The 27,700-nt window shown below is 38.6% G+C and overlaps 1 protein-coding gene across 1 annotated transcript in view; it reads right to left on the bottom strand.

Moving 5' to 3' along the window:
• The window catches only part of KAT6B (lysine acetyltransferase 6B), a 212,516-nt gene extending 185,048 nt beyond the window's left edge, over positions 1-27,468 (bottom strand). The window contains exons 1-2 of the mRNA XM_036735114.1: positions 27,411-27,468; positions 23,677-24,557 (exon numbers count right to left, since the gene is read on the bottom strand). Coding sequence (XP_036591009.1) covers positions 23,677-24,297 — 621 coding nt within the window. The 5' untranslated portion in view covers positions 24,298-24,557; positions 27,411-27,468. The remainder of the gene's footprint in view (positions 1-23,676; positions 24,558-27,410) is intronic.
• Between the last annotated feature and the right edge of the window lie 232 nt (positions 27,469-27,700).

Raw genomic sequence — 27,700 nt, 5'->3', positions numbered from 1 at the left:
CATTTATAAAAGCCATTGCTTAAATCATTTGGCTACTTGAGTAAGCAGTAGAAAATTTCCTTTTTATTTATTTCCATTGAAGACAGTATCAAATAAAAATAAATTTTTTGATGTTGCTATGCTGAATACCTGAAATCAGGCTGACCACACTTTAAAATGCTCTTTGTATACTTCAAACCAAAATTAAACAGCACTCAAACAGCTGTGTTCACTGGCCAACTGGTCTGCAAAATTCAATGAATGACAAAGGGTTACCTTAATTTAATAAGATAATCAGCACACGTTTATCCACTACCAAGAGTTTTCCAACCATCTGCAAGGCGGCAGAGCCAACTGCCTATAAAACAACTGGCAGCATGCTGATTATGTCCTCATGCCCCTGGTGTCAATGATAGTTATCTCTTAGCAACAACTAAAAAGAAGCTGAACTTGCAGAAAATTCTAAATCATAATGAGCCAACAACTTGTTAGTTACTTATTTTGAGTGCTTCTGGTTCCCAAACCAGATGGATAATACCTTTTAAAAATCTTTTATCAATATATGAAATAAATGCAACACAGTCCAAGAAAATGTTAGTTGCCTACCAAGGGCAAAATTTACCTGAAAATAAGACCGCTCAAATCCTAATAACAACAAGAACTTTAAATAAAGTTGTAAGCAACTGAACAAGAAAATAATAATGATTACTACTACAATTTCTTTTATCATTTTTAAAGCTGTCATGTTCCCATAGTGACAGCCCTCTAAATTCAGTGTATCGGGTAAAAATAAATATCAGACATTATAAACCATGATAAAAACAGGCTTTTGGTTTTCTTTGCAACATTAAATCTAAACCGACTGACTGGGAAGCTGCCTTAAAAATTGATGTGTCAAGCATACAAAAGGTACAGTACCCTGTCCTTGAAATATGTTAACTGTATTTATAGGACACCACAAAGAACTTCCCAAGGAAAAACATGGAAGGCCTTTCTCTTTATAAAGTTTTTAAAGAGAAAGGGCCAATTAAAGTGGTAGTTTTTAGATAATGTGGTTGTGTTTTAAAGTATCCTTCACAATAACTAATGGGACAACTACAGTGATGCATTTTTTTCATTATTGCTTAATTTTTTGTGTTCCCTTCATCAATGACCAAAAAGGATTCAACACAAGTCTGTATGTAGCCTAGGGAACACCGCACATCAAAATATATACTCCAAACAAGGTGCTAAAGAATATTTAGTTTAAAAATTAAAATTACAAAACATAAATACCATTATATCACAGCTTATAATTATGTTCTATATCTTTGGATATGCCATGAATCATATGAGAGCTTCTAAAATAAAGTGGAACTACATTATGTTATAGGGGCAACTAGGTAGTGCAGTGGTTAGAGCACCAGGACCTGGAGTCAGGAAGACATCTTCCTGAGTTCAAATCTGGCCTCAGACCGTTACTGTGTGACCCTTGGCAAGTCAATTCACCCAGTTTGCCTCAGTTTCCTCACCTGTCAAATGAGAAGGAAATGGCAAAGCACTGGAGGACCTTTGCCAAGAAACCCCCAAATGGGGTCACAAAGAATTGGACGCAACTGAAAAACAACTTAACAACAACATTATGGTATGAGACTGGCAAGCATAACATGCACCATGGTGTTAGCAGAGTCACTATTCTACCACATAGTTTGTGACCTTGGACAGTTCACCGAGGCTCTTGGTACCTGTTTCTTCATCTGTAAAAAAGGGATAAATAATACCTACGCTACGTAATTTATAGTACTGTTGGAGAATCGAATTAGAAAATGAATCTAAAGCACTTTGTAAATAGTGAAGCTTCACAAAAATGTATGATTATTAGTCCTGCTCTAAAATAAAAACAGCCTTACCGGAGGAAAGGGGAAAGAGGTGTAGGAGTACACATAAGTTATGTTCCATAGTTAGATATAAATTTAAAATGTAGTGATGCTCACAACAACTCTGGAAGTAGGAGCTATATGAGGAGAGATCTAGTAACTCTTTTTTGGGAAAAACAAACCCAGACCTTATTTTATTATTGAGGTTGTTTCATATATTGTAGGTTTTTTGCATGTTGAATCTTCTTAGAGGAAGGCCTATTTCACTAGGTGTAGAGTCTTAAGTAACTAACAGTGCTGACCGAGTACTCCATGGTCCCCAAATACCTTAAAAGGTTTTGAAATAGTACGCTCTTGATTTACCTTAGGTAATATTTTCTAACACAGTCAAATCAGCGTAATAATTCAAAACTATTCAAATGCTAAAGTCACTGCTATTGAATGGCAGGTTCTATAAAAACCAGGAGCTCATCTGCACTGGGAAGGGGAGCGCCTGCCCGACACAGTCAGGACCTGGCTTCAGAACCCACCTCTGAATCTTGCTAAGCCTCAGTTTGCCAGTTTCATCTCAGCCTAGCCCAGAGGGCTGTTTTGAGTGTGTCTGGCCCACGTTCCTGTTAGGGAAGGTCACAGTCATGGCTGAGACTTCCCTCCTCTTAAGAGGGGCTGACAAAAAGCCCATGGGGAAAGAAGGAGCTTGTCCAAACCCCAGGCCCTCCTGCCCTGGCTCCTGGGCTGCCCACTGGAAAAGCTGAGAAAAGGCTGAAGCCACAGGGTGATGAGAGCCTCGACCTGCCTCGATTTCCTCATCTGTCAAATGTGGATGACCCAGGGTTGCTGGGAGGACAAAATGGAGGTGTGCTTGTAAGTGCTTGGCAGGGTTCATCAGTGCCTGTGGCTTCCTGTTCCTCACCATAAAGGACCAAGTGCGTGCTGCAGGACTCCCTGGGCCCTCCCAGGTCTGCTCCAGCACGCTCCCCCCATCCAGCTCAGTGCAGCCACCAGGCCCAGGCCCAGATCCAGCCACCAGGCCCTGGCCCAGGCCTAGACCCAGACCCAGGTCCAGCCACCAGGCCCCAGGCCCAGATCCAGCCACCAGGCCCTGGCCAGGTCCAGCCACCAGGCCCAGGCCCAGATCCAGCCACCAGGTCCTGGCCCAAACCCAGACCCAGACCCAGACACCAGGCCCAGGCCTAGACCCAGACCCAGACCCAGGCCCAGCTACCAGGCCTAAACTCAGACTCAGGCCCAGCTACCAGGCTTAGACTCAGACCCAGGCCCAGGCCCAGGTCCAGGCCTAGACTCAGACCCAGGCCCAGTTACCAGGCCTAGACTCAGACCCAGGCCCAGCTACCAGGACCAGCACCAGGCCCAGGCCCAGGTCCAGGCCTAGACTCAAACCCAGGCCCAGCTACCAGGCCTAGACTCAGACCCAGACCCAGCACCAGGCCCAAACCTAGGCCTATACTTGGGCCCAGGCCCAGTCCCAAAGTCAGATCCAGCTGCCAAGCCCATCCCCTGGCCCAAACCTTACCTGGGGAGTGACCTGCAGGGGCCCTGGCCCGTCCATCTCCTCCCCAGCGAGTATCCAGTGCCAACCAGGCTCCCCAGGGGTGGGGACAATTGGCCTGGGCCCTGAAAGGGGATGGTATGAGGGTCATGCGCCCAGCAGGGCTGCTCTGTCCCCAAGAGGGCGCCTCCCACAGGCCCCCCACCACCCAGGCATTGCACTGCCCCCTGGGGGCCCAGGGGCCCAACTACCCAGACACAGCCCAGGGCTCCTGTGCCCAGGGGCTGGGAGGGCTGAGTTGGAGCAAGATCGGGATCAGAGTGGCAGCCCTGAAGCCACGGCCAGCCGCAGCAGCCTTGCACACCGAGAACGGCTGACAGGGGCCGCTGCTCTCCTGCCACTTTATCTGACCCTTGGCCAACAAACTGCCCTCCCTGAAACACAAAGACCTTCCCTGGCCCATGCATCACCTCCAGGACCAAACACAGAACCTTGGGTCATGAGCTGCCCCTTCCTCCTCTCCTCTCCTCCTCTCCCCCTTGGGCTCCATGGCCCCACTCCAAGCACCTTCCCTTCCTCACCTCTCTGCTGCAAGAGGCCCTCGCTGGGACCACCCCTAATTTATTTTACACACAGACACAGACACACACACGCACAGAATTCATACTATACAGTGTTGTGGTTCATTCATTTCAGTCATGTCTGACTCTTCACGGCCCCATTTGGGATTTTCTTGGCAAATGTCCTTGAGTGGTTTGTCATTTCCTTCTCCTGTTCTTTTACAGATGAGGAAACTGACGCAAACAGGGTCAAGTGACTTGCCCTGGGTCACATAGCTAGTAAGTGTCTGAGGCTGGATTGGAACTCAGGAAGATGGTCTTCTTCCCTTCAGGCCCAGCACTCTACCTACTGTGCCACCTAGAGTCCCCATACTACACACACACACACACACACACACACACACACACACTCTCCCAATTTATCCTATATAGACATACATAAATACACACACACATATGCCACCAATTTAGACTATATGTACACATATGATGAGGGCACAGTCTCTGGGGACCCCTTGAACTCTCCTTGAATCTTCCCATTTGATATGGCCTTGGCCTGAGGTTATAACCATTAGGCCCAAATGTCTACCTTGCCTAGCCCTCTATTGTCCAGCTGTTTCCACCCTTAATCCTGATCAAAATAACTATACCCTAGCTCTGTTACCCTAGCCCTCTATTGTCCAATCTAGCTCAGATTGGTCTGGCCCGCTTTCGTTACAGGAGTCACAAGGGGTGGGATCTCTTGGGGCAGGCCTATTTGGCTAACTCTTAATAAACTTTGTCTTTTCCCTTGGTTGAGAAAGCTTGAGTCGAATTCTTTTGGCAGGACCCAGTGTATCGGTACTTTGGGGTGTCGAGCACCCCTCAATCCCAAACCTCTTCACATACATGCCCACAATTTATATGATATACATATAACTATGTATACACACATACGTATACCCCCAATCTATCCTACACATAAATATGTGAATCAATGTATACAAACATGTACAGGATAAAAGGGGGTTGAGCATATATATCTAAATCTACATACAGCCACACCTCATTTTTTAACGCTTCTCTTTATTACACACAGCTGATACTGTATTTTTTACAAACTGAAGGTTTGTGATAGCCCTATATTGAGCAAATCTGTCAGCGCCATTTTCCAAAATCATGGGCTCACATTGTGTCTCTGTGTCACATTTTGGTAACCCTCACAGGATGTAAAACTTGTTCATAATTATTGTATCTGTTATGGTGATCTGTGATCAGTGATCTTTGACGTCACTATTGTAATTGGTTTGGGGTGCCATGAACTGTGCACATATAAGACTACATCAGATTAACTATAGATAAGCTTGTCTGTGTTCTGACTGCTCCACCTACTTGGTGTTTCCCCCATCTCTCTCTCTCTTCTCAGGTCTCCTTATTCCTTGAGACACAACAATATTGAAATTAGGCCAATTAATAACTCTACAATGGCCTCTAAGTGTTCAATCGAATGAAAGAGTTAATTGATGTGGCAAATTTCATTGCTACCTTGTTTTAAGAAATTCCCACAGCTACCCCAACCTTCAGACCACCCTGATCAGTCAGTAGCCATCAATATGGAGGCAAGACCCTTCACCAGCAAAAAGATTATGACTTGCTGAAGGCTTGGGTGATATTTTTTTTAGCAATAAAGTATTCTTTAATTAGGGTATGTACATTTTTTAGACATAATACTATTGCACACTTACTAGACTACAGTATAGTATAAGCATAATTTTCATATGTACTAGGAAACCAAAAAATTCATGTGACTCCCTTCTGCAATATTCACTTTATTGCAGTCGTCTGGAACCAAACCTGCAATATCTCCAAGGTATGCCTATATATCTATCTATATAAAGGCATATATAAATATATCTTATTTGTACATAATAGTTTACATGTTGTCTCCCCTCTTAGACTGTGAGCTCCTTGAAAGCAGGGAATGGTTTTCGCCTTTCTGTGTATCCTCAGCACTCCACACAATGTCTGGCACATAGTAAAAGAATTAATCACTAATAAATAGATAAGTAATTTATTAATGAATAAATGCTTGTTGACAGATGTAAATTATGGGGATACAAATCTCCTCATTTTTTCTAAACAAAATGCCAAGCATAATAAGCACTTAATGAAGGCTTTTTTATTTGCTTTCATTACTTAGCTTTACTGAGTAGACTACACAAGAGAGGGTGAAGGAAATCATTTAAGGCAGTTTTTTCCCTAAGTAAGATCTATGAAGACCATATACTCTTTGATGCAGAAATATTGGCCTCTCGGTCATTCCCTCTGGCTCTGGCCATTCTCTCCGGTTGTCCCCCACACCCAGAATGTTCTCCCTCTTCCCGTCTTCCCGTCTTCCCAATTGGACTGGACCTCTGGGACTTCCTTTAAATTCCAAATAAAATGCCAACTTCCACAGGAACCACTTCCGGTAATTATTTCCTATTTATCATGCATATAGCTTGCATTGGTATATATTTGTTTGCCTTCTGTTTACCTCGATATATTGCAAGCTCCTTCAGGGCAGGCAGTCTTCCGCCTCTTTTTGGCAAGAGCTTGGCCAAACTTTAGCTAGAGCTTAGCACAGAGCAGGGATTTAATAAATGCTGATTGACTGACTGGACCAAAACTGTAGAAGGTGGTCTAGGGAAGACTCCCTCCCCACCACCCCACCACCCCCATTCCCTTCCCAATACCAAGTCAATTTTAGGATTAGAGCTATAAGGTAAGTAAAGAAGGTCTCATTAGGAATCAATTAAGGATTTGTTATTTAGATCTAAATTCAAAGAATTGCTAATTTAAAAGTAAGAAGCAAAACAACTCCTTTCCAGATATAAAGTTATATTTGAAATTCCAAATAGCTTCTTTATAGTTTGAAGTAGAAAAACTATCACAATAGGCAAAGGAATACTTGGGATATTTAAAATAAAATCATTCCTAGAGGCAGATGCATGAACTAAAGGATCTTGGTTCTTTCATCTCAAAAAAAGAAACTTCAAGATCAGTCAATCACGGATTTGTTTTAGAGGTTGTTTATCTGGACAAGAGGTAAAAAGAATGGCCGTTTGCAATATTTTAGAGTTAGAATGAAAAGTTCCACGAGTTCAGGGACCATAATTTAATTGCCTAAGTAACTCTTCCAAAGCCTAGTTCAGTGCTTTGCAAACAGATGCTTTGAAAATGGTTGAATTCGATTCAACAATCATTTATTAATGTGGTAAAAGCATAAGCTCAGGTCCTTGCCTTACAAAGATTCGGCTTGTTTTTCCTTTAAAAGGCACTGCAACCATCTTTGAGATGCAGTTGGCTCAAGGGACTAAATGCCTCTGACATGGCACCCTGATGCTCTAGGATAAAGAGCCAAGACCAATACGGTCACTTGGTTCCTCCTTTAGCATTCTGAGGAAGCCTGTGCAATTTTGTTCTAATCTAGATCCCGCAGCACCAGGCCAGCTTGAGTCAAGCCTGGACTGTTGCATTTGGTGACAGGCAGCACCTATTGTTATTTAGTTGTTTTTCAGTCGTGTCCGACTCTTTGTGACCCCTTGGCAAAGATACTGAAGTGGTACAGATGAGGAAACCGAGGCAAGTAGGGTTAAATGACTTGATCCGGGTCACACAGCTAGTGAGTGTCTGACAGTCAGCAGTACCTGACCAGAAAGGCTTTGCAGAGATAAAAGGTGAGCAGTGCAGAGAAGGGTGAGCCTTGAGTGGGCCATCCGGTGTTTATGGAAGTACATGTGGCTGAGGAGCTTCTGGTGAAGGAACTTAATTACCATGAGGATCTATACCCCGATTGCCACAGGAAGATTAGAGAGTAAAATGAGAATTTAATTAAGTTAAAAGAGATGTGAATGTGTTCTCTATCTTTAAGAATCATGCCTAGAATAAGACAGAGGTGTAAACTATCATGGGTTGAATTCACACAATTTTTATGTAAGGGGTTGCTGCATATCCCCTTGTCAATATTATCTAAGAATTGTGGAACTATTTGGGACAGAAGGAAGGAAGAAAAAAAGAAAGGAATGGGAAAGAAAGCGGGGGGGAAGGAAAAGGAAACCAGAGGAGAGGAGAAGATGGGGAGAAGGGAAGGATTTATTAAGTAGCTATAATGTGCCAGGCACTGCACTAAACACTTTGGAAATACAATCTCATTTCATCCTCAAAACAACTTTGGGAGGCAGGCACTATTATGATCCCCATTGTACAAGTTTCCCACAGCCTAACAAATGAAGTCCGAACTCAGTACCTTGGCAGGTAAAACTCTCTACAGCTTGATTTCCACTTTGACATTTAGTCTTACATTTTACAGCTCCTCTTCACACATCCCTCATCTGGCACAATCTTATCTCTCTGCCTGTATTCTTTACTCATTCCCTCTTCCTAGAATGTCCTTCTCCCTCATCTCCATTTGTTGAAATGAACCCATCCTTCAAGACCTCACTCAAATGCGTTCAAAGTCTTCCCTAATCACTCCAAGGCGAAAATGATGTTTTTTTTTTCTACTCAGTGTTTTTACTCTCTCATTCACATGTTTCATTTTCCATTATAGTTCATAGGACATGGTTCATACAACATGCAAGCCAGCCTGGGTGAAGGAGCAAGGTACCCTGGGGGACAGACAGGCAGAGTGTTCTTGGTAGATCAAACCACTACCATGGGGCAGCCATCTCCCCTCAGACTGTAATAGAGGACCCTGAAGCCAAGAGCCTTGGGAACACCAGTTTCTTCCGGGCCCCTGAATCTGCCTCCAGCCTAGTCCCTGTAGCCATCACAGAAGAGAAAAACCATTGTGGAGAAGAGGCCTCCCTTCGTCATCACCACCACCAACAGATGTTGGCCAATGAATGGCTGGATAACAAGCGCAGGATCACAGGGATTCACATCAGAGTTCATGAGAGTTTCACAGGAAGTAAAATGGACAATTTTGATTACATAAAATTAAAAAGTTTTGCACAAACAAAATTAATGCAGCTGAAATTAGAAGAGAAGCAGGAAGTTTGGGGGAAAATCTTTCCAGCAAGTTTCTTTGATAAAGGTCTCGTTTCTAAGATAATAGGGAATAGATTCAAATTTACAAGAATAAGAGCTACTCTCCAACTGATTTATGGTCAAAAGATATGAATAGGCAGTATTCAGAGAAATAAATCAAAGTTATTAGTAGTCGTATCAAAATGTTTCAGATCAACAGAGAAATACAAATTAAAACAACTCTGATATTCCACCTTACACCCCTCTGACTGGCAAAGTCAATGAGAAAGAAAAATCAAAAATGATGGAGGGGCTGTGGGAAAACAGGTACATTACTGCACCATTAATGATTAACCAATGGAACCAACTACAGCTCCAGAGAACTCATGATGAAACATGCTATCCACCTCCAGAAGGAGGTGAAGAATTCAGAGTAAAGACTAACACATATTTTTTTGGACCTGGCTAATATGGAAATTGTTTTTACTTGACTATATAGTACATATTTATGACAGGTTTTGTTTTTCTTGTTTCTCAAAGGGTGGGAGGGCGAGTGGGAAGGAGAGAATTTGGTACTGAAAATAAAACTGAATTTTAAAAAAAAAGAATGCGAGTTCCTTGAGAGCAGGGACTTGCTGAATTTTCTATGTGCATCCCTAGTACTTAGCATAGTGCTTTACACATAGTAATCTCTTAATAAATACTTCATTCATTCAAAGGATCATAGTTTCAGAGTTAGAAAAGGTCTTAAAAAACATCTAGAGACCAAACCTCTCATTTCACAGATGCAGAAACAGAGGCCCAGAGACATGATGTGACTTGTCAAAGGTTTCATGAGTAGGTAGCCACAAAGACAGGATTGTCCTCAGGTCATCTGACTCCACATCCATCACTCTGAGTTATCTTATGAGACTTGATGCTCTATGCAGGGCAGTATCTTAGAGGTAGCCTGGGCCTGGCATCAGGGAGACCTGAGCTCATATCCAGCTTCAAACACTAGCTGTAGGAACCTGGGCAAGTCACTTAACCTCTGCCTGACTCATTTTACTGATTTATAAAATGGAGATAGCACCTACCTTTCAGAGTTGTTGAAAGGCTCAAATTAAATAATATTTATACAGGGCTTTGCAAACCTTAAAGCTCTTACTTTTCCACCCTTCCATCCCTCAGTTTTTATAGCAGATACTTAACCAATGTTCAAAGTTAATTAATATAAAAGGTACAATCAATGATTCCAGAACTTTTTCCTCTTGTTGCATATCACAAAAATGGAAAATTGTGATGATCATATGGTCTTTCAAGAAACACCACAGTAAGAGCCACACCACACATCCGATAATACAAGAAGACTGTTTCCCAAGATGTATAAAAGCATACCCCATCAAAAACAAAACTGAACAGATTATTTTCTCTAGTCATTTTTTTTTAAATTTCTTTTCATTATGAAGCTTTTAGAAGCTAAAGTAAGTTGTACCTGATCAATATTCCCAGAACTGTCTATAGGCTGGCAACTGTAAGCTAGTAAAATCTAGTGCCAACTACTATACTATTCTAAATTGTGATTTTTCTTATTACATAATTATCGGATAATAAAAAGGTGATTTTATAAACTGATGTAGGTCCTTTATAAGGACATAACTGATAGCGGTGATGTTATATTTCAAAAGCCAGTAAAGAAAATGAAATAAATTGGATTTTACAAGAGGCTAGAACTCATTAGATAAAACCATTTTTATCAGCTCTAAAAAGCACATTAGTAGACTGTAATAAGCAACTTCAGTTGCACATCTCCAGCGGCTTCCTGGATGTGAGCTTGATGTCCTATTGGCAGCCCAAATGCATTATGTCTAAAACAACTCATCTTCCTACCTCTCTTCTGATTGGAACAGTTAACTATTTCCAAGGCATTCTCACTAATTGCAATTATTGTAGAAGGTTTTGCTAAAACATTATTCAATGAAGGCTAATAAAGAAATCCAAAGCTATTAATTTGCTTTTGTGAATTCTGATTTAATATTTACTAAATTTTTATGGTTCTTTTCTGAATTCTGACATGGAGTTGGAAAAATTCAATATATCTGCCTTCATTAGATTTTTTTAAACAATTCAATTTTTTTTAGTTCTGTAATAAGGGATTCTAAGTAATCATTCTAAAATTCTTCTGACAGTGGAGTCTAAATCTTATCAAGAACCTTATTTTCATGTACTCTGTGAACACTCAAATAAAAGACCCTTCTCTTCTACTTCAATCATCTCTCTCAAAATGATCTTGATTGTTCAAAAGGTAAAGGAAAAAAGAAGCAATAAAGAGCCAGAGTAGAAGGCTGAATTTTTTTTTAAAATGCTTTATATAAAAAGATTTTGGTAAGGATTTTAAAAATTGTTAAATATTTAAATTATTGTTTTTTCACATTAAAAAGTAAGGTGGGTACCATTCCTAATCTTTTGAACCACCTGTGAACATCTTAAATTAAGCAAGGCCAGGGGTATGCTAGCAAAAAAATATAACTGGCTCTCAAAAACAAAAAGTACTCATGGAATACTTCTAAATTTAATCTGCAGTATTGACATCATCTCCATCAATTTCTTAAGTTTAAACAAACAAACAAATCAAGATCTTTTTTCTAGTGTTTGCTGATTTCCGAAGTGTAAATGCTCAAACTGAAAGTTTAACAATCAGCTCTGGGAGACAATAAGAACTAGCCCCGGCACATCCCAGAGCAAGGCTAGATATCAGAAATGTGACTAGTTTGGCGAATGCCTACTAAAGGCAAAGGAGGGCTAAAGATTTTTTTTAATATTTTGAGCCCTTATTTATTCAATTTTAAAATGGGGTCATGCAACATGCGACCCTCGGGCTACACTCGGGAAAAGAAAGGAGAGTTCAATTAGCCTGGCCAAATACACAATGTGGGTAGAACATTTGTAAATGGCTTTTTAAAAGCTTCTCAACTGTTCCTTCTCCTGGTTGTTTCTCCCATTCCAATGTAAGAGTAGGGACTTTTCACTCTTCATACTTATATTCCCAGCACCTAGAAATACCTGGCACATAATAAGCACTTATTCAAAGACCATTGGTTCTTTTGCCCTATTGCTAAAATTTCTAGAGCTACCTTTTGGGTTTTTTTTTTGTTTGTTTTGTTTTGTTTTTTTTTTTACAGGGGGGAAGGCAGGGCAATTGGGGTTAAGTGTCTTGCACAAGGTCACACAGCTAGTAAGTATGTCAAGTGTCTGAGGCTGGATTTGAACTCAGGTCCTCCTGACTCCAGGGCCGGTGCTCTACTCACTGTGCCACCTAGCTGTCCCTAGAGCTAACACTTTAACACATATAAAATTATCTCACAAACACCATTTCACAATAATATCATTAATTAAAAAAAAAAAGTCAGCCTGCTGTAATAGTGAAAGAGCTGGCCATCCATCCGGCTTTGCTGACCCTGCTGGTCTGCTTTGCTAGAGGGAGCTTCCTCCCCAGAAACATTCTATATCAATAAAATCACAGGTCCAGACCCCTTGGTAAAAATTGTCATCTATATGCAGACAACTCCTAGATGCACAGTTACATCCCTGGTCCCTCTGTCCCAAACTTCAGTTGCACATATCCAGCGGCTTCCTGGATGTGAGCTTGATGTCCTATTGGCAGCCCAAATGCATTATGTCTAAAACAACTCATCTTCCCACCTCTCTTCTGATTTCCACCCTTCAGTCACCCAGCTCATTTTACAGATGGAAACTGAGGCAAACAGGGTTAAAGCAACTTGTCCAGGGTCACATGGGCTAGCAAGTGTCTGAGGCTGGATTTGGACCAGGGAAGATGCTGCTGAAGCGCTTGTCCTAAAGCACAAGGCTGGCCATGTCATTCCCCTTACTGAATAAGAACAAAGATAAACTCCTCAGTTTGGTTCTTTACAACCTAAGAGGAAGAGAGCGAGGGAAGGAATCCTTCAGGGTAGGGACTATTTCACTTTTATCTTGGTATACCCAATGCCTGAAACAAATGCTTAATAAATGCTTGTTGATTCATTAAGGCCTTAATTTGTGGAACTGCTACTGATGTGCATTGGTGGTCCTTCCCTTCCTGGAATTCTCGTACACCAATAATGTCACTGGTCTGGACCAAAACACAAACAAACAAAAAAAAAACCCCAAAGTCAAAACCACACACTTAAAAAGAACTAAAGCCCACTAGAACGGTCTGTTATAACACTGCAGTTAGCTCAATCACTGGGCACTAATCCAACACGGGCCACCCTCTGCACAGCCCCCCAAAGGTGTCCTACCCAAGGGCTCTCTCATCTGCTCTGTCCTACACAGGATTATAAAGGCATCACATAGAGTTTAAGTAGCTTTTTTCAATTTGGTCCTAAAGCCTTCTCAAAGTTTTCTTACTCTTTCCTTGCTCAGGGTTACCCCAGCTGCTCAGCCGTCCTATACCTGAGTCTTAGACTGCCAAGAGTTCTTGACCCTCTTCAGCTCTAGAATATGCTACTCTGCTCTCACTGACTCACAGTCCTTCACTCCCTACCCTGCTCCCTGTGCCTAGGGAAGCCCAATTCTGCTTTGACTACCAGAATCTTTGCCCCACCTTGGCTCAGATTATCCCTTTACCTTTCCCAGGGCTCCCATGTACTACTAATAGCCAACCTCCTCCACTCAACTCAGTTTTGCCATAAAGCAGCCAGAGCTAGCAGTCCAAATCTTGGCTCTCTCCCCCTCATTCCTCTTTGAGTAGCTGGCTATCTCAGCTACTCCACCTATATGCCACCCCTCATCCACACTCCAATACACCTCTCATTTATAACACTTCCTCACAATATATTCCACTAACACCCAATTCCAATACCTAATTGTGCCATGGAGTCTTTGAAGACTATGCCAACGGGGCCTCTACTTGCATAAGTCTGCCAAGATGGAAGAGCTTGGAGTAAGAACCCAGCAACGCAACATATACCTACTGTCCAAGGACCAACCTCACCAAGTGTGAAGAGGCTTATCGCCAGGTTGGCCAAAAGGAGATGGATTTTTTGGTTACAGCAACTCTCAAAGATCATCTATTAAATTGTAGAGAAGGCTCTCACATTGCTATAGTGATAGATCCTTTAAGTATTTTAAATATCCAGCATTTATTGCCTTCTGGAATGTCATTTCATTTAAAGCTGTGTTTCTTTGGAGCCAACTGACAATGTTAGACTGAGTATCTCTGTATTGTCAGTGCCATCTTCTGGCCCTATATTTAGTGAGGAAAGAAGTCACTAATCAGGGCATCCAGGAACAGCTGGGGGACTCCTTTCTGCGCTACCTTAAATAATTTCAAGAAGTCAGAATCAGAGCTAGAGGCAAAGTCTTATAATTCCTAGACTAATGTTGTCCCTACTCACAACTGACTTTTCTTCTTCGTAGAGAAAAAATTCTAAAGAATTAAAAATCTGTATCAGAGGCATCAAAAAACCAATTATGTTTGTGTCCTCTGTTCCCAGGCTATTGTCTTCACACTTTAATCCGTTAATCCTACATCATAAGCAGGGATATGTGACCACTGCAAAGCAGGTCAGGGAAATTTTCACAAAGTTCGCTCACTGGAGAGCATATCCCAGCTTTGCAATCCCTTGGACCAAACACCCTCATCTTTCCCTCAGTCATCTTCTCTGCTGTGGACACTCTCTCCTCCCCCCTCTTTCCACCTTTTGTTCCGTGAACTGTAATCAAATCATCTCTTTGGGATGGGCTTGTCAACTGGCTATCCTGTTGCTCCATTCATCATCTTTGTGCCTTCCTAGATAATAACTCCCTTCCCTGGACACAGCTCCCTTGTACACTATGTGCTATCTCCACCAATAGAGTATAAGCTCTTTGATAGCAGAGAAAGTCTCGTTTTTGTATGTCTATCCTCAGTGCTCAGCAGAGGGCTTGGCACACAGTAAGTGCTTAATAAATGTTTTTCATTCCTCAATTCAAGTAATCATTACTTTGGAAAAGATACTGGCAACTTCAAAGACCTGATTACAATCTGTGCTAATTCAATATTACCATACTTCTCCCTGTCAGAATCCTCAATTTCCCAGGAATGTGCACTCTTAGAAAATGCCAGGACCATAAACCGCTTTTCAGAAAAAAAGGATCCGTCTTGTCGACTAAAAGCATGTCAGTAACCCGTGTGTTCGTGGGTTTCTTTTTCCTTCTCTCTCCTTCCCTTCCCTACAAAAGCCCAAAGTGGCAAGCATTCCTACGGGATTCTAGCAGTAACACCAAGCTGACTTAAGGAGCTATAGTTGGGCTTTGTTCCTAGAATGGAAGTTTTGCTCTGCACCTGATTTAAAAATGGGCTGGTTGGTCGATCCTTTCTCTGGACATGTACATGTAGAAATCATCTCTCTGGATTCTGCCCCAATCCCTGGTTTCTCTCATTTCAGAAGATCCTCATCCCAGTCATTTTTCTTTAATTTCTCTACCCCTGACACTATATACTCTATCAGACTTGACTAATACGTTGGTCAGTTTTACTGAACTGCTTTTTTCCTTTTTGTTCTTTGTTGTAAGGGTATGGCTCAGGCAAGAGGGATATGCTTGGAAATGAAGGTAATGTAAAAACAAATGTTCATAAAATTTTTAAAAAAACACCTTGTCTAACTCTGTCTACTGTCAAAGCAGGATTCTACCTACCACAACAATAACAATAAATATAGTGCTCCACTGATTCTGTGGATGCTACTACTAAGCCCAAGCACAAAACGCAATACAACCTGGTGTCTGCCTCTTTTTTGAAGTTTTTTTTCATCTTTGATCAATCAATAAGTATTTATATGAAGTAACTGCTATGTGCTATGCACCATGCTAGATGCTGGGGATACATGTGCAACAAATGAAACAGTCTCTATATGTAAGGAGCTCACATCCTAAGGAGAAGGAGACGACAATGGCCTGTACAGGTTTACAAAGAATAGAAAGAAGCTAAATACAAATTAGCTTAAGAGGGAGGTAAGAGGGCACTTGCAGTTGAGGAGATCCAAAGAGACTTCCTGGGGCAGCTATTCTTTAGGTACACTTTAAACAAAGAGAGGCATTCTATGAAACAGAGGTGATGAAGGAGGACATCGTAGGCATGGGAGGGCAGAGGCACAGAGACCCAGAAGGTCAGTTTGGCTGTATCACAGAGTGCTGGTGAAATAGTAATTCTACTGATGCTAGAAAGCTAGACTCAGGTCAGGTTGTGAAGGGATTTAAGAACCAAAACCAAGAACCAATGGAATGTATAAGAGAAGAGAGTGAAAGGACAAATTTATATTTCAGGAAAATCACTTTGGCAGTAGTTTAGCAGATGGAATAGAAGAGCAAGAGAGTTGGGACAGGATGATGCAACAATCTAGGTGAGAGGTCACAGCAGTAGCATGAATATAGAGAAGCAGATTCAAGAGATGTTGTGGAGACAGAAAAAGCAAAATTTGGCTACTAAATGGATACAGGGGATGAGAAGGAATGAAGATGGTGGATTTGGGGGGAAAGATGATAATTTCTCGGCAGCTCAGTGATGCCGTGAATAGAACGCTGAGCCTGGAATCAAAAAGACTCCTCTTTCCTGAAGTTCAAATCTGGCCTCAGACACTTACTACCTGTGTGACCCTGGGCAAGTCACTTCACCCTGTTTACCTCAGATCCTTCATCTGTTATACGAGCTGCAGAAGGAAATGGCAAACCAGTCCAGCATCTCTGCCAAGAAAACGCCAAGTGGGGTCATGAAGAGTTGGTAATGACAACAACAAATAATGAGTTCTGTTTTGATACGTTGAGTTTGAGACACCTCCAGGACATCCGGTTTGAAACGTCCAATAAACAACTGCTGATGTGGAATTGAAATTCAGGGGAAATATTGAGAATGAATATGTAGAACTAGAAGTCATCAGCACTGAGATGATATTTAAACCCATTGGAACTGATGAGGTCACCAGGAGAGAGGACAGGGAGAAAGGAGAAGGAGTCTAGGACAGAACCTTGGAAAATACCCATAGTTAAGCTGTTCTTCCTATTAAAGCTTGCTGGTTCAAGATAAGGAAAACTGCTATCATCACAAGTGACAGAGGAAAGTGTTTAAATTTAATGAGCTACCTCCATTTTCCCATTTGAACTATGGAAAAACATAGATTTCCACTTGGCCACTTCTGCAAATTATACCCTTTTCCTTAAATCTATGTTTTTGCAGTACAAAATAGGCATATGGGATAGGCGAGGGGAATACAAATTCTACCTGCTTCAGAGGCAACAAGTACTAAAATAATCTCTTCCATACTGTAATGGAATTCATTAATGGGACAGAGAGGCTAAAATGAAAACTCAGCTGCTATGTCTTACTACAGACAGGCAAGGTCCTAGCTCAGTTTCTATATGGGCCTATGCTGTTTTTCACAGAAGGGAAATAATACAAAATCAACATCTATTAAGCAGTTTAAGATGTTAATCAAACTAAAGTGAGGTTGGCTTATCAATGATCAAAAAGTGAAACAAATTAGAAAAGGGACCTATGAACAAAACTGGGTCCTAAAGGAGTAAAACTAATGACTTCTAAATACTTGTTAGATTACTACAAATTTCTTGAAATTTATGTACATTACAATGTTGTTTTTACTTTCTCAAGAGAGACTTGAAGAGTTGTCTAAGAGAGGAAACCCATAACTGATTTTATTATTTTAGAAACTGGTCTAATAATAAGACTACTGAATATAATATGCAAGGAAATAAATATGATAGCTTCTACTTTCTCTACAACAAAAGTTTTATTGATTTTTCAATATATTTCCTTTTTTAATAAACAAGCATACTACACATGAACTTATTTTTAATTTAACTAATTTGATGGAATGTTTTATTCTACTGGTAGCATATAACAAAAAACATATTTTAAAATCTGTAATCGTAAAAGGAGTTGGGAATAGCAGAAGTGTCTTATTTGGAAAAGACATCCTTAGAACAAGAGCAACAGAAGTATCATATTAATTCAAATAAAAGCCTCTTCCTCATGCCATAACTAATTCATAACATTACAACCAAATCACACAGGCAACTCAGTTGTTAACTTCAGTTTAGAAGATGTATTTTATTTTTGTGTATCTAAAAACCTCAATAAATTTAAGAGCTGAAATCTTTGAGAAGGCCAGCATTTCAAATATTTATTTGTCTCTCACAAAACCTGTTGTGGAATTTGACTCCCACATCAAAAAAAATTAAAGCAAAAAAAATCATGAACTGTGCATTCAATTTAAATATCTGTGATTCAATTTACAAAGAAATCTGATATAAAAGACAACCAGATTTTCCAGTACATTAGAAACAATATACAAAGGGAAGATCATAAAAAGAATGCAGATGTAGATGCCAAGAAACATAAAGGTGTGCCACCCACATATGTTTTGAAGGGAAAGGGTAAACAATATCTTCCACTAAATGTATCAGGAGACTGCAAAGGAGCAAAAGTGTGAATGCTGTGGAGATAATCTAAAAGTCAAGCAAGAAAGCAAGCAGGCAGGCAGGTACAACCTCAGTAACCACAACACTTTCTAATATTTAACTCCAATATGGAAGAAAACACCATCTTTCTTAAAAAAATCAAAGAGCAGACTTTGATCTACTGCATTATTCAAAATAGGCCTTTACATTGAATAAAAATACCAGAGTGACAAAATTAATTGAAGAGTCACCAAGCTAAAAGGGATGGTTAACATACTTTTAACAGTTAAGATATGAAGCCTCCTTCATTAGAAGGCTAAACATGCCCAATCTTGACAAAAGCTCTGGGGAGGAAAAAGTTGTCATGACTCAATATGCAATAAAAATAGTCACATTCGCTCTTAATTTTGGCTATTTCTTAATCCAATAACGCTTAATATTTGATACAATCCAACTGCCTGCTTAAGAATGACTCAATTAGAACTACATGCACACAACAAGAATATTCCTCAGGTACATTACCATTTTATAGAAATTTTGAAGTTTACATAATTATAGGAAAAATATGAACTAAACAGTTTTTCCCTAAGCATAGAAAGCTAAGTATTTGATCTATCTTGCCTTTCACAATTTAACAGATTTCCACAGGCCTTCCTTTAGTCATTCAGCACTTGGCTTTTGCCAATTTCAAAATTCACATTATTCTGACTATTGCGTCTTTACAAAACAAAACTACATAGTTTTCCCTGCAATTTTCAGCAGAGGTAGTACTGACCTTTAAAGATGTAGCACCTGCAATAAAAAAAAAACCCAAAACCTAGTGTAAAGGAAAATGGAAGTGTCTCAGGTCATCCAAGGACAACATTGAGTCTTTCAATCACTATCAGGTAGGAAATATACTTCTAGAAAGACACAACCCAGAGCAATCTAGGATGATGAACCTTGAGATCCAACCACGGGTGGGGAGCCAAAGGACATTAGCCATATTAATAAACAGACTCTAGGACAAGCACAATAATGAAGAAAATATGGCCTCATAATACGTTTGAATGCATAATCCAAAGTCAGGTGATTTTTTGGTCAGTTTGTTCTGAGCCATATTCTCTTCTTCTCTCCTCTTTTATCTGTTTCTCTTTATCATCCTCATATTTCCTTTAATACCACTTCTCACTATTAAAATCTTTATAATGTCTGAAGGCTGTTTAAGAAAAAATACTTAAAATTCTTATAGAGTCTTCTCATCCTTTTAGAGAAAGGCACTTTGAGGGGGAGGAAGGAACCATTACTTGGATATTATTTACTATCATATATGTGGTATAAAGTACTATTTATTATCGTGTAAAGAACATGGAAAGCCTAGATTCCAACCTTGCCTCTGATACTTCACTAGCAAAACAAACAGAGGGAAGTCACTTAAAAGCCCAGAGCCTTGGTTTCCTTACCTGCAAAATGGGAATAAAAATATTTGTAATACCTACCTTAAAAAGTCATTGTAACCACCAAATGAGGTCATATATACAATCCACTTTGCAAACCTTATAGCACCATAAAAATGACAGCTATTATTTTTATCATTCCTTTCCAACTACAGCAATCTTGAATGGGAATTTTCATGTACAGAATAACACTGGAAAATATACCAAGATTTGCAGATGAGAATTTTTAGCAAGATATCCTTAATGAGGTGACATATATGCGTCCCTTATAATAAAAAGTACACAGATTCTGCATAATGCCAGAAATTACAGGGATATTAGTCCCTCTCTAATCAATTTTTCCCCAAAGTCTTCAATAAACAAGTTTACTTGAATTATACCATCTTAACAATCACATTAACTCCTTCCTTTAGGAGTTCCCTTAACAAGCCAGGAAGTTATAGTAAGGAGTCAATGAGTTTACTAAGTTAAACTCCAGAGTACAAGATTTGCTATTATATTTTGTAGAGATTCAAGGATCTTTTCTGTTTCAGCTTGCACTGTGTATCACCTAATCCAACCATGCACAAGAATGATAATGATGTTATACCTAACTGGTCGCAGATTTATTCCTTTTCCTACTGGTTTCCTGCTCTAGCTCACTGTAGCCATGAAGTTTAAAACTTAATAAATACTATGTGAGACTCAGAGGGAGTACTTCTAGTCCTCTGAATCAGGTACTATGAACAACACTGACTTCAACAAATAACTCAACAAATATTTACTAAGCATTCTAAAAGTGGAAGTGACAGCTAAAAATGAAACTCCCTGCCCTCTAAGAGTTAAGTTCTATTGCAAAAAAAAAAACAAACAAAACAAAAAAAACCCAAAACCCAATACATCCTCTGTCCTTTAATAAAAAGCTCTATCTAGCAAACAAATTAAAAGAAATCACGGGACAAGCCTACCTGGGGAATGAGCTTAACTGAAAGACAACTGGCCTCTAGAATGAGCTTGGAGGTCTCTCTGTGTACCAGAGGGTTTTGTACCCACAGGGCCTCCTGTTCCCTCTTGGGTCCCAATAACTTTACTATCATATAGTGCAGATTCAAGATTTTATGGGCTCAATTATTCTTCTAACAGTATTTCTAGCACCTCAGTCATCATCACAACCTAACTACAAAGTGTATATAATACTACACTGCTCTTCAAGAAATACAGTCCTATCAAATTGCCACCACACAAGGCATAATCAAACAACTAGTATGTCAGGGTTCTGATATGTGAGCAAGAAAGTATTTGCTATGATACCAAAATATTTACCTGGGATGCCATATAAAATTTATAGTAGTTATTTGCACAACGCTTAAATGTTTATCACTCATTATTCAGAGATAATGGGTCAAAAAAGCTGCATTAACAGAAAGAAGAAAGGACAATGACCACACTAAAGTAAAAGATAGCAGAATTCAGATCTAATTAAAATATCAATTTTGGTTCTATATGACTAATATTAAAATACTCTTTGTCTTTGGGGTTAAGAAATATTAAACTTTAAGTATATAATAATTACACGTTCTTAAACTATTAGACGGTTTTGCTTCACTGATTTTTTTTTTAAAGAGAAGGCACTACTGAGTGGGAGTTGTATACCAGGAAGTGATTTTTGTGTTGAAACAAAATGTGTCAATAAAACTTTTAACTAGATCAGAAAAAAAAATTTTAAAACACAAACTCTCCTGGTAAAATACCACAAGACAGGAAACAGCTAAAGTGATTTTATTAGCCTTCAACAAATGGCATTTGTCCATTATTAAGTTGTAAAAAAATCTAGATCCTTGTTAACATTTGTTAATTCAAATTCTCAAATTACACTTAACTGGAGAGTACGATTACAGAACACACTTCCCAATACAGCATTGTTATTACATAGTAATAGTAACTAGATAATTTTAAGCATCACTATTTTAAGTTATAATTGCAAGTGAAGAAATATATTACTTAATTTTAGGATTTAAAGGATTACAGATTTAGAGCTAAATTAGAGGTTATCTACCTAGTTTAGTACCTTAATTGTATAGATTAAGAAACTGAGGAGCAGGGAAATGAAGCAATTTACCCAAGGTTACACAGGTAGGAAATAGCAAAGCCAGGATTCAAACCCAGACCCCTGACTGGAAAGCCAGCATTCTTTCCATTGAACACTACTACTAGTGGGAGTTACATCTCATCATAAATTCTCCTTTGAACTAAAGGCACTGGTGCAGTTGCTGAATGGAGATGTATTATAAGGATGGCAATAAAGAATAATTAGGGTTAAGGAGAAAAAACGAGAATGGGGCTACGTGAAAGTTGTGCTGGCTCCAATCATGGCACCGTATTAAGGGATTCTCAATGGGAGCAAATAGTCAGGCAGAGAATCAATAATAAAGAAACTTATGATGGAATTACTTAACCTACCCCCCCCAAAAAATTTAATTCTTGTTCACTAGCTTCAAAAAACTTAAGTATATGTGGATGGAAACCATGATTTCAAGATCTATATACCAGCCAGCCAGCCAGTCAGTAATTAAACATTTTAAGAGGTTACCATGTGTCAGGGAAGGAATGTTTTTGGATTTCCTTAGGTAATTTCCTCATGGTATGCTTCTTTCTCTTTTATAAAAACATAATTGGTGTGGAAAAGAGGAGTTCCACGTGTGAAACATTCTAGGAGCTGTAACTTCAAGACCTTATTGTTTCAATAATTTCTAATAAGTGCCATATGATTTACCTTGCTACTAGAAATAGCATGAGACACACAAAAGCCACAAATAAACTTTATACTTCTAAGTCTCCAATTATTTCTTAATCTAAAAAATAAGAATAATTTCATTCCAACTCCCTGCCTATCTTACGCAAACAGTGGTTCTAAAGATAGACAACAGGATGAGGAGGAGAAACCAAGTGTCCTAGATAGTCCACAAGTTGGAATAACAATAACTGAATGTGGATTTCTACTTGACTTTTAGTGCTGGTGGCTGTCACCACTTTTAATGCCAAATTTCAAAGAAAATCCCCACACAACCAATGGAAAGATCTGAAGCTCTGACATCAAGTTAGGAGGATTCTATCATGAACATATATTATTACTATAGTAGATAGGAAGCCTAGACAATACCAAGAGATTTGATTTGGAGTAGGTTCTTAATCTTGCTTGTATAGTGGACCCCTTTGACAGTCTGGTGAAACTGTATGGACCCATTCTCAGAAAAATGTTTCTAATTCTATAAAATAAAAATACAGAGGACTAAAAACAAAACTAATTCTACTGAAATGCAGTTATCAAAGTATTAAAAAAGCAAGTTCACAAACCTCAGTTTAAATACCGCTAGCTCTTCTATAGTCTTTAAATATGTGAAAAGATACAACATGACTGACAGTGAACAGCTACCAAATTTGTTCCACTGAGGAAAGGACAAAAATAAATGCAGACTTAAATGGAGAAGAAAGGATTTAGGTAAGAGTTTTTTTGAGCTACTTAGTGAATTTTAGAATAAAAACTATACAGAATCTCCTCCTACAATTATAAAAGAAAAAGAAGAAAATGATCTCTCTTGGATGTTCAGAATGTTGTCCACCCTGAAACAGAAGAATGAATTTGATGATCCCTCGCAATGCCTTACAGTTCTGATTTTAGCTCATTCCTTACAGTTTAAATATACCAAAAACCACACCACAAATATACGTACTAAATCATGTGAAGTGTCCCGCTAAGTTATTTAAAATATAATTCAATCAATTTAGTTCAATTTTATCAACCAACAAGTTTTAGAATACAAAAAACTATCAAAAAAAGAAAAACAATGAATTATCAGACTCATCCTTTTCTTTCTCCCAATTAAAACTAAACCAACTGCAATAACTGTTTTTATCGTTCTTTCTACACTTACCTGGTCTTTCTCATGGGGTAGAAGGCTGACAGGAGGAAGGGAAGATGGAAAAGTATTGGAATATTTTGGAGTTCCACTGCCTTCTAAACTACCATAATTTACCCTATACTGAGGTCCATCTTTCAGTAACCTCCCATTATTCACAGCACGCTTGGCCCCCAGTCGTAATCGCTGCTGAAAGGCAGCATTGTTGGTGGTGCTTGTTAAGTCACTTTGACTTCTAAGATATTTTTCTATGTTCTTCAGGGTGGAGCCATTCGGTTCTTGAAGCCCTTCAATTGCTCTCCTTAAGAGTTTATTCCAGTCTACATTTCGAAGATCATTGCATGATCCCCTAGACCCCTTGGCAGATTTAGGAAAAGTGCCTGGTTTAACGGATGAAAAACGTCCAGGATTGTCTGGGTCCTTGTAGGAAGCAAGGCCTTTGTTGGTGACTTTGAGAACAGAGCCATCCTGAACACTCAGTTCTAGCTGCTCAGAAACAGTCTTCTTATCCAGTCCATGAGAAGCCGATACCGCATGGCAGATTCTTTCTTCAGAAGGCCTCTGCTTTTGTTTTTTGACTTTCTGTATTGCTTCAAGAATCCACTCTGTGTAAAGTGGGTTTGCAAGTTTTACCATGGTTGACAAATGCTTTCTTTCAGCCAAGAGTTACCCATAGAGGTTCTTAAATTTTTAACAATACTTGCAAATGTAGGTATCATTTACCACCAAAAGACTGACAGGATTCCAAGCACTGAGAAGCAACATCTTACAAACATCTCTCCTTAGAGATTCAAAAGGTCATGAATAGGCAATGTGAAAATTCTTCTTCTTCTTCTTTTTAACAAATGGAAAGACTGAATTCAAGTTAGGAACATCTTTAATCAGGAAAGCAAGACCTTAAAAGGCAAAAAAAAAAAAAGTTTTTCAATAAAGCATGAATTAAAAGCAAAAGCAAATCACTTCACCTTTCCAGGTCTCAGTTTCTTCATTTATAAAACAGAGGGATAGACTAGATGATCTCTAAGGTTCCTTAAAACTCTAAATTTACAATCCTATGACACAACCTTTGAGTGGCAGAAACACCTACATGACTATTTTTATAACTGTTAAGAAACACCCCGCCTCCCCATCATCAAAATAACCACTGCTGTGATCCTAATTGTATGTTTCAAAATACACAGATAACAATAAACATCTTATCTTTAACAATACAGAAGTGGTTCAATTAAAAAATCTTCAAGCAACTGCTCCGTGCAGGTCCTTGTTCCAGGGATCAAGGGTTGGCATAAGACCTGGTACCTTCCCCTGAGGAGCTTATACTGTAATAGGATGGCTGTGACATGTATAAAAATTACCTCAACTCCAGCTGAACTTAATATTACCTCTCTAATACTCATGTAGAAGTCTTATTGACATGGGTTTATATATTTATATTTCTAGTTCACATGTTGAAAAATCAGGCTTATTAGTGAGAATAATACAGCAACAACCTAAACTAACGATCATTGTGAGGTAATTGAGTGTTCTGGCTAATTTCATTTCCTGGTTAACTAAACTAAGCCATTTTGGGGTAAAATTGCTCATGGCAAACAAGGATACTAGAAGTTAACTTTGCTGTTACTTACCTCTGTAACATTCATGTGTGTGTGTTACTATATACTCTTAGAAACATCATTAAGTGTTGATCCAGTTACCAGACTATCAATAATCATGTCAATATACTTTGAAAGAGGCCTCATAAAAATAAAGAGATAAAATTATCTCTGGTGGTTTTACGGAAACAGGAAAAAACAATGTCTTCAAAATTTTAACCAGCTAGAAAGTTCAAAACTTCACACTTCAAAACTGTAGTGTGATCAGAAGTTAGAGGTGATTCCAAAATACACTGAATCAACTGGAAAATACTTGTTAAAGAAATCAGCTTTAAATAGTGAGAAAAAATGTGTATCTGAGGTTGTCTATATAGCTTTTAACTATTAGAATAAATTGAAACTAAAATCTGAATTGTTTTTCCTTAAATTTATAGAACTTTGACATTGGAGGGGTCACAGGAAGTTATCTAGTTCAATCTAATGTCCAATAAAGGAATGTCTTTGACAAATGGTCATGAAACCAATGTTGAACACTTCCAGTAACAGAGAGCTCACTACTTTGTGAAGCAGCTCATTCTAACTGTGAGAAAATTCTGTCAGTAGTGGATCTGTGAAACCTAAAGCAAAGTGTGAAAATTGTACCTCCTATGTGTTACTATCCACCAAAGACTTTGACCCTTCACTGTAACAAATGAGACTAAACTTGTCACAAAATAAATATGGACAAAGAGGAATTTTCTGGTATTAAAATACATGCATTTTTACAAAGAATAAATCTTAAAATATCCCCAATTGTGTCCAGCTTTTAGGTGACTATTTTGCCTACCTTTAATCTAGGCTCTGCTAATGACTATAAAATCCTTTCCTAATGTAAAGTAAAAACGTGCCACCACATAACCACTGGTCATTAATATTAATTTTGACCTCTAAGAGAGCAAAAAATAAGAATATTCACTTTTTCACATGACTGACTTTCAAATACTTGAAGACATTTCTCACAACCACCTCCTCTCTTCCAAGTCTTTTCTTCCCGGGTTCAAAGCTCCACTTTCTTCAGTGGCCCTGAATATTACATCATATGGCTTCCCTCTTCCTAGGAAGCTCAAGTTCTGTTAATCTCCCTCTTAAAATGTGGTACCTGGAGCTCAATACAATATTCCAAATGGCCTCACCACTACAACTGAAGTATTACTTCCCTTGATCGAACTAGTGAAAATATTTCTATTAATGCAGATTAAATTTGTTTTGTTTTGTTTTGGCAGACTGATCACATATTATCAGTTCATAATGAATCTGTGGTTAAATAAAAGTCCCAGGTATTTTTACACGAATTATTAATACAGGTATCTATCCCCTATACTTGTACAATTGATCTTTCAAATACTAATGTAGGCTTTATATTTATCCCTGTAAAATTTCACCTTGATAATTAAGTCCCATTATCCTAACCAGCTGAGATTATACTAAGTCTTGATTCTATTAAACTATTATTCTTTACACTTTTGCATCTCATCTGAAGACATAATAAACCTTCCTATGTTTGCTTCTCAGTTTTTGATAAAGACATTAGGTTTGAATTTATTTTGTTTAGTAATAAATTTTTCAGCCATTACAATGAATGCATTATAACATGCATATTACAATGCAAATCCAGAGTAGCACACACCATTTGTTCTTATATTATAATCTATAATATATTACAGTCTATAATAAAAAGCTAGCTAAACTTTCAAATGTACAGTGATTTAGGCAAAAATGTAATCAGAAGTTTAATAGCAACCTACTAATTATTTCATCTTTCATCACAAATTCTGCATAAATCACAAATAATTTTATTTGATTGTACAAAATAGAACTTCTGGGAGATGGGGATATGCTCACCAAAAACAGCATCTTAATGTCAAAACACATTAAAAAGTGCATATGAATTTTGATAATCTTATCACATAAACAAATGAAAATGTAATGAAATAAAAAGGCAATCTCTGTTAATTGGTGAACTTCCATAAATGTATCCTTACAGACGAAATGGCAAATTTTAAATTTTAAAATGCTTTCTGTAGTCTAAATTAAAATAATTCCTCATGTTAACTACTAATAAATCTAACTAGGCCTCATATTCATATCTTTAAAAAGAGAGAGTAAAGAGAGATTTACCAGATGCTGTGAAACTCAAAGTACAATAGCTTGCAGTAAAGAAGACTTTCCAGTTCTTCAGACAAATCTGCCCAAAGAGGAAAAAAAGGAAACTTTAATTTGGCATGAAAATATCCCAATAAAACCCAGCAAATATCTACTATCATCCACAAGCATACAAAGAAAACAATAGTCATAAGCACCTGTTAGCACATTATTCACTATATTATTATTTCAGGCTTCTATGGTCCATTTACTCAATTAAGGATTTCAGAAAGTAAGTAGACTACTCAGGAAGATATCTAAAAAAT

This window comes from Trichosurus vulpecula, chromosome 8 (assembly GCF_011100635.1).
Source record: "Trichosurus vulpecula isolate mTriVul1 chromosome 8, mTriVul1.pri, whole genome shotgun sequence".
Classification (NCBI taxonomy): domain Eukaryota; kingdom Metazoa; phylum Chordata; class Mammalia; order Diprotodontia; family Phalangeridae; genus Trichosurus; species Trichosurus vulpecula.
The sequence above is the reverse complement of the archived record's forward strand: the minus strand, read 5'-3'. Positions and strand labels throughout refer to the sequence as shown.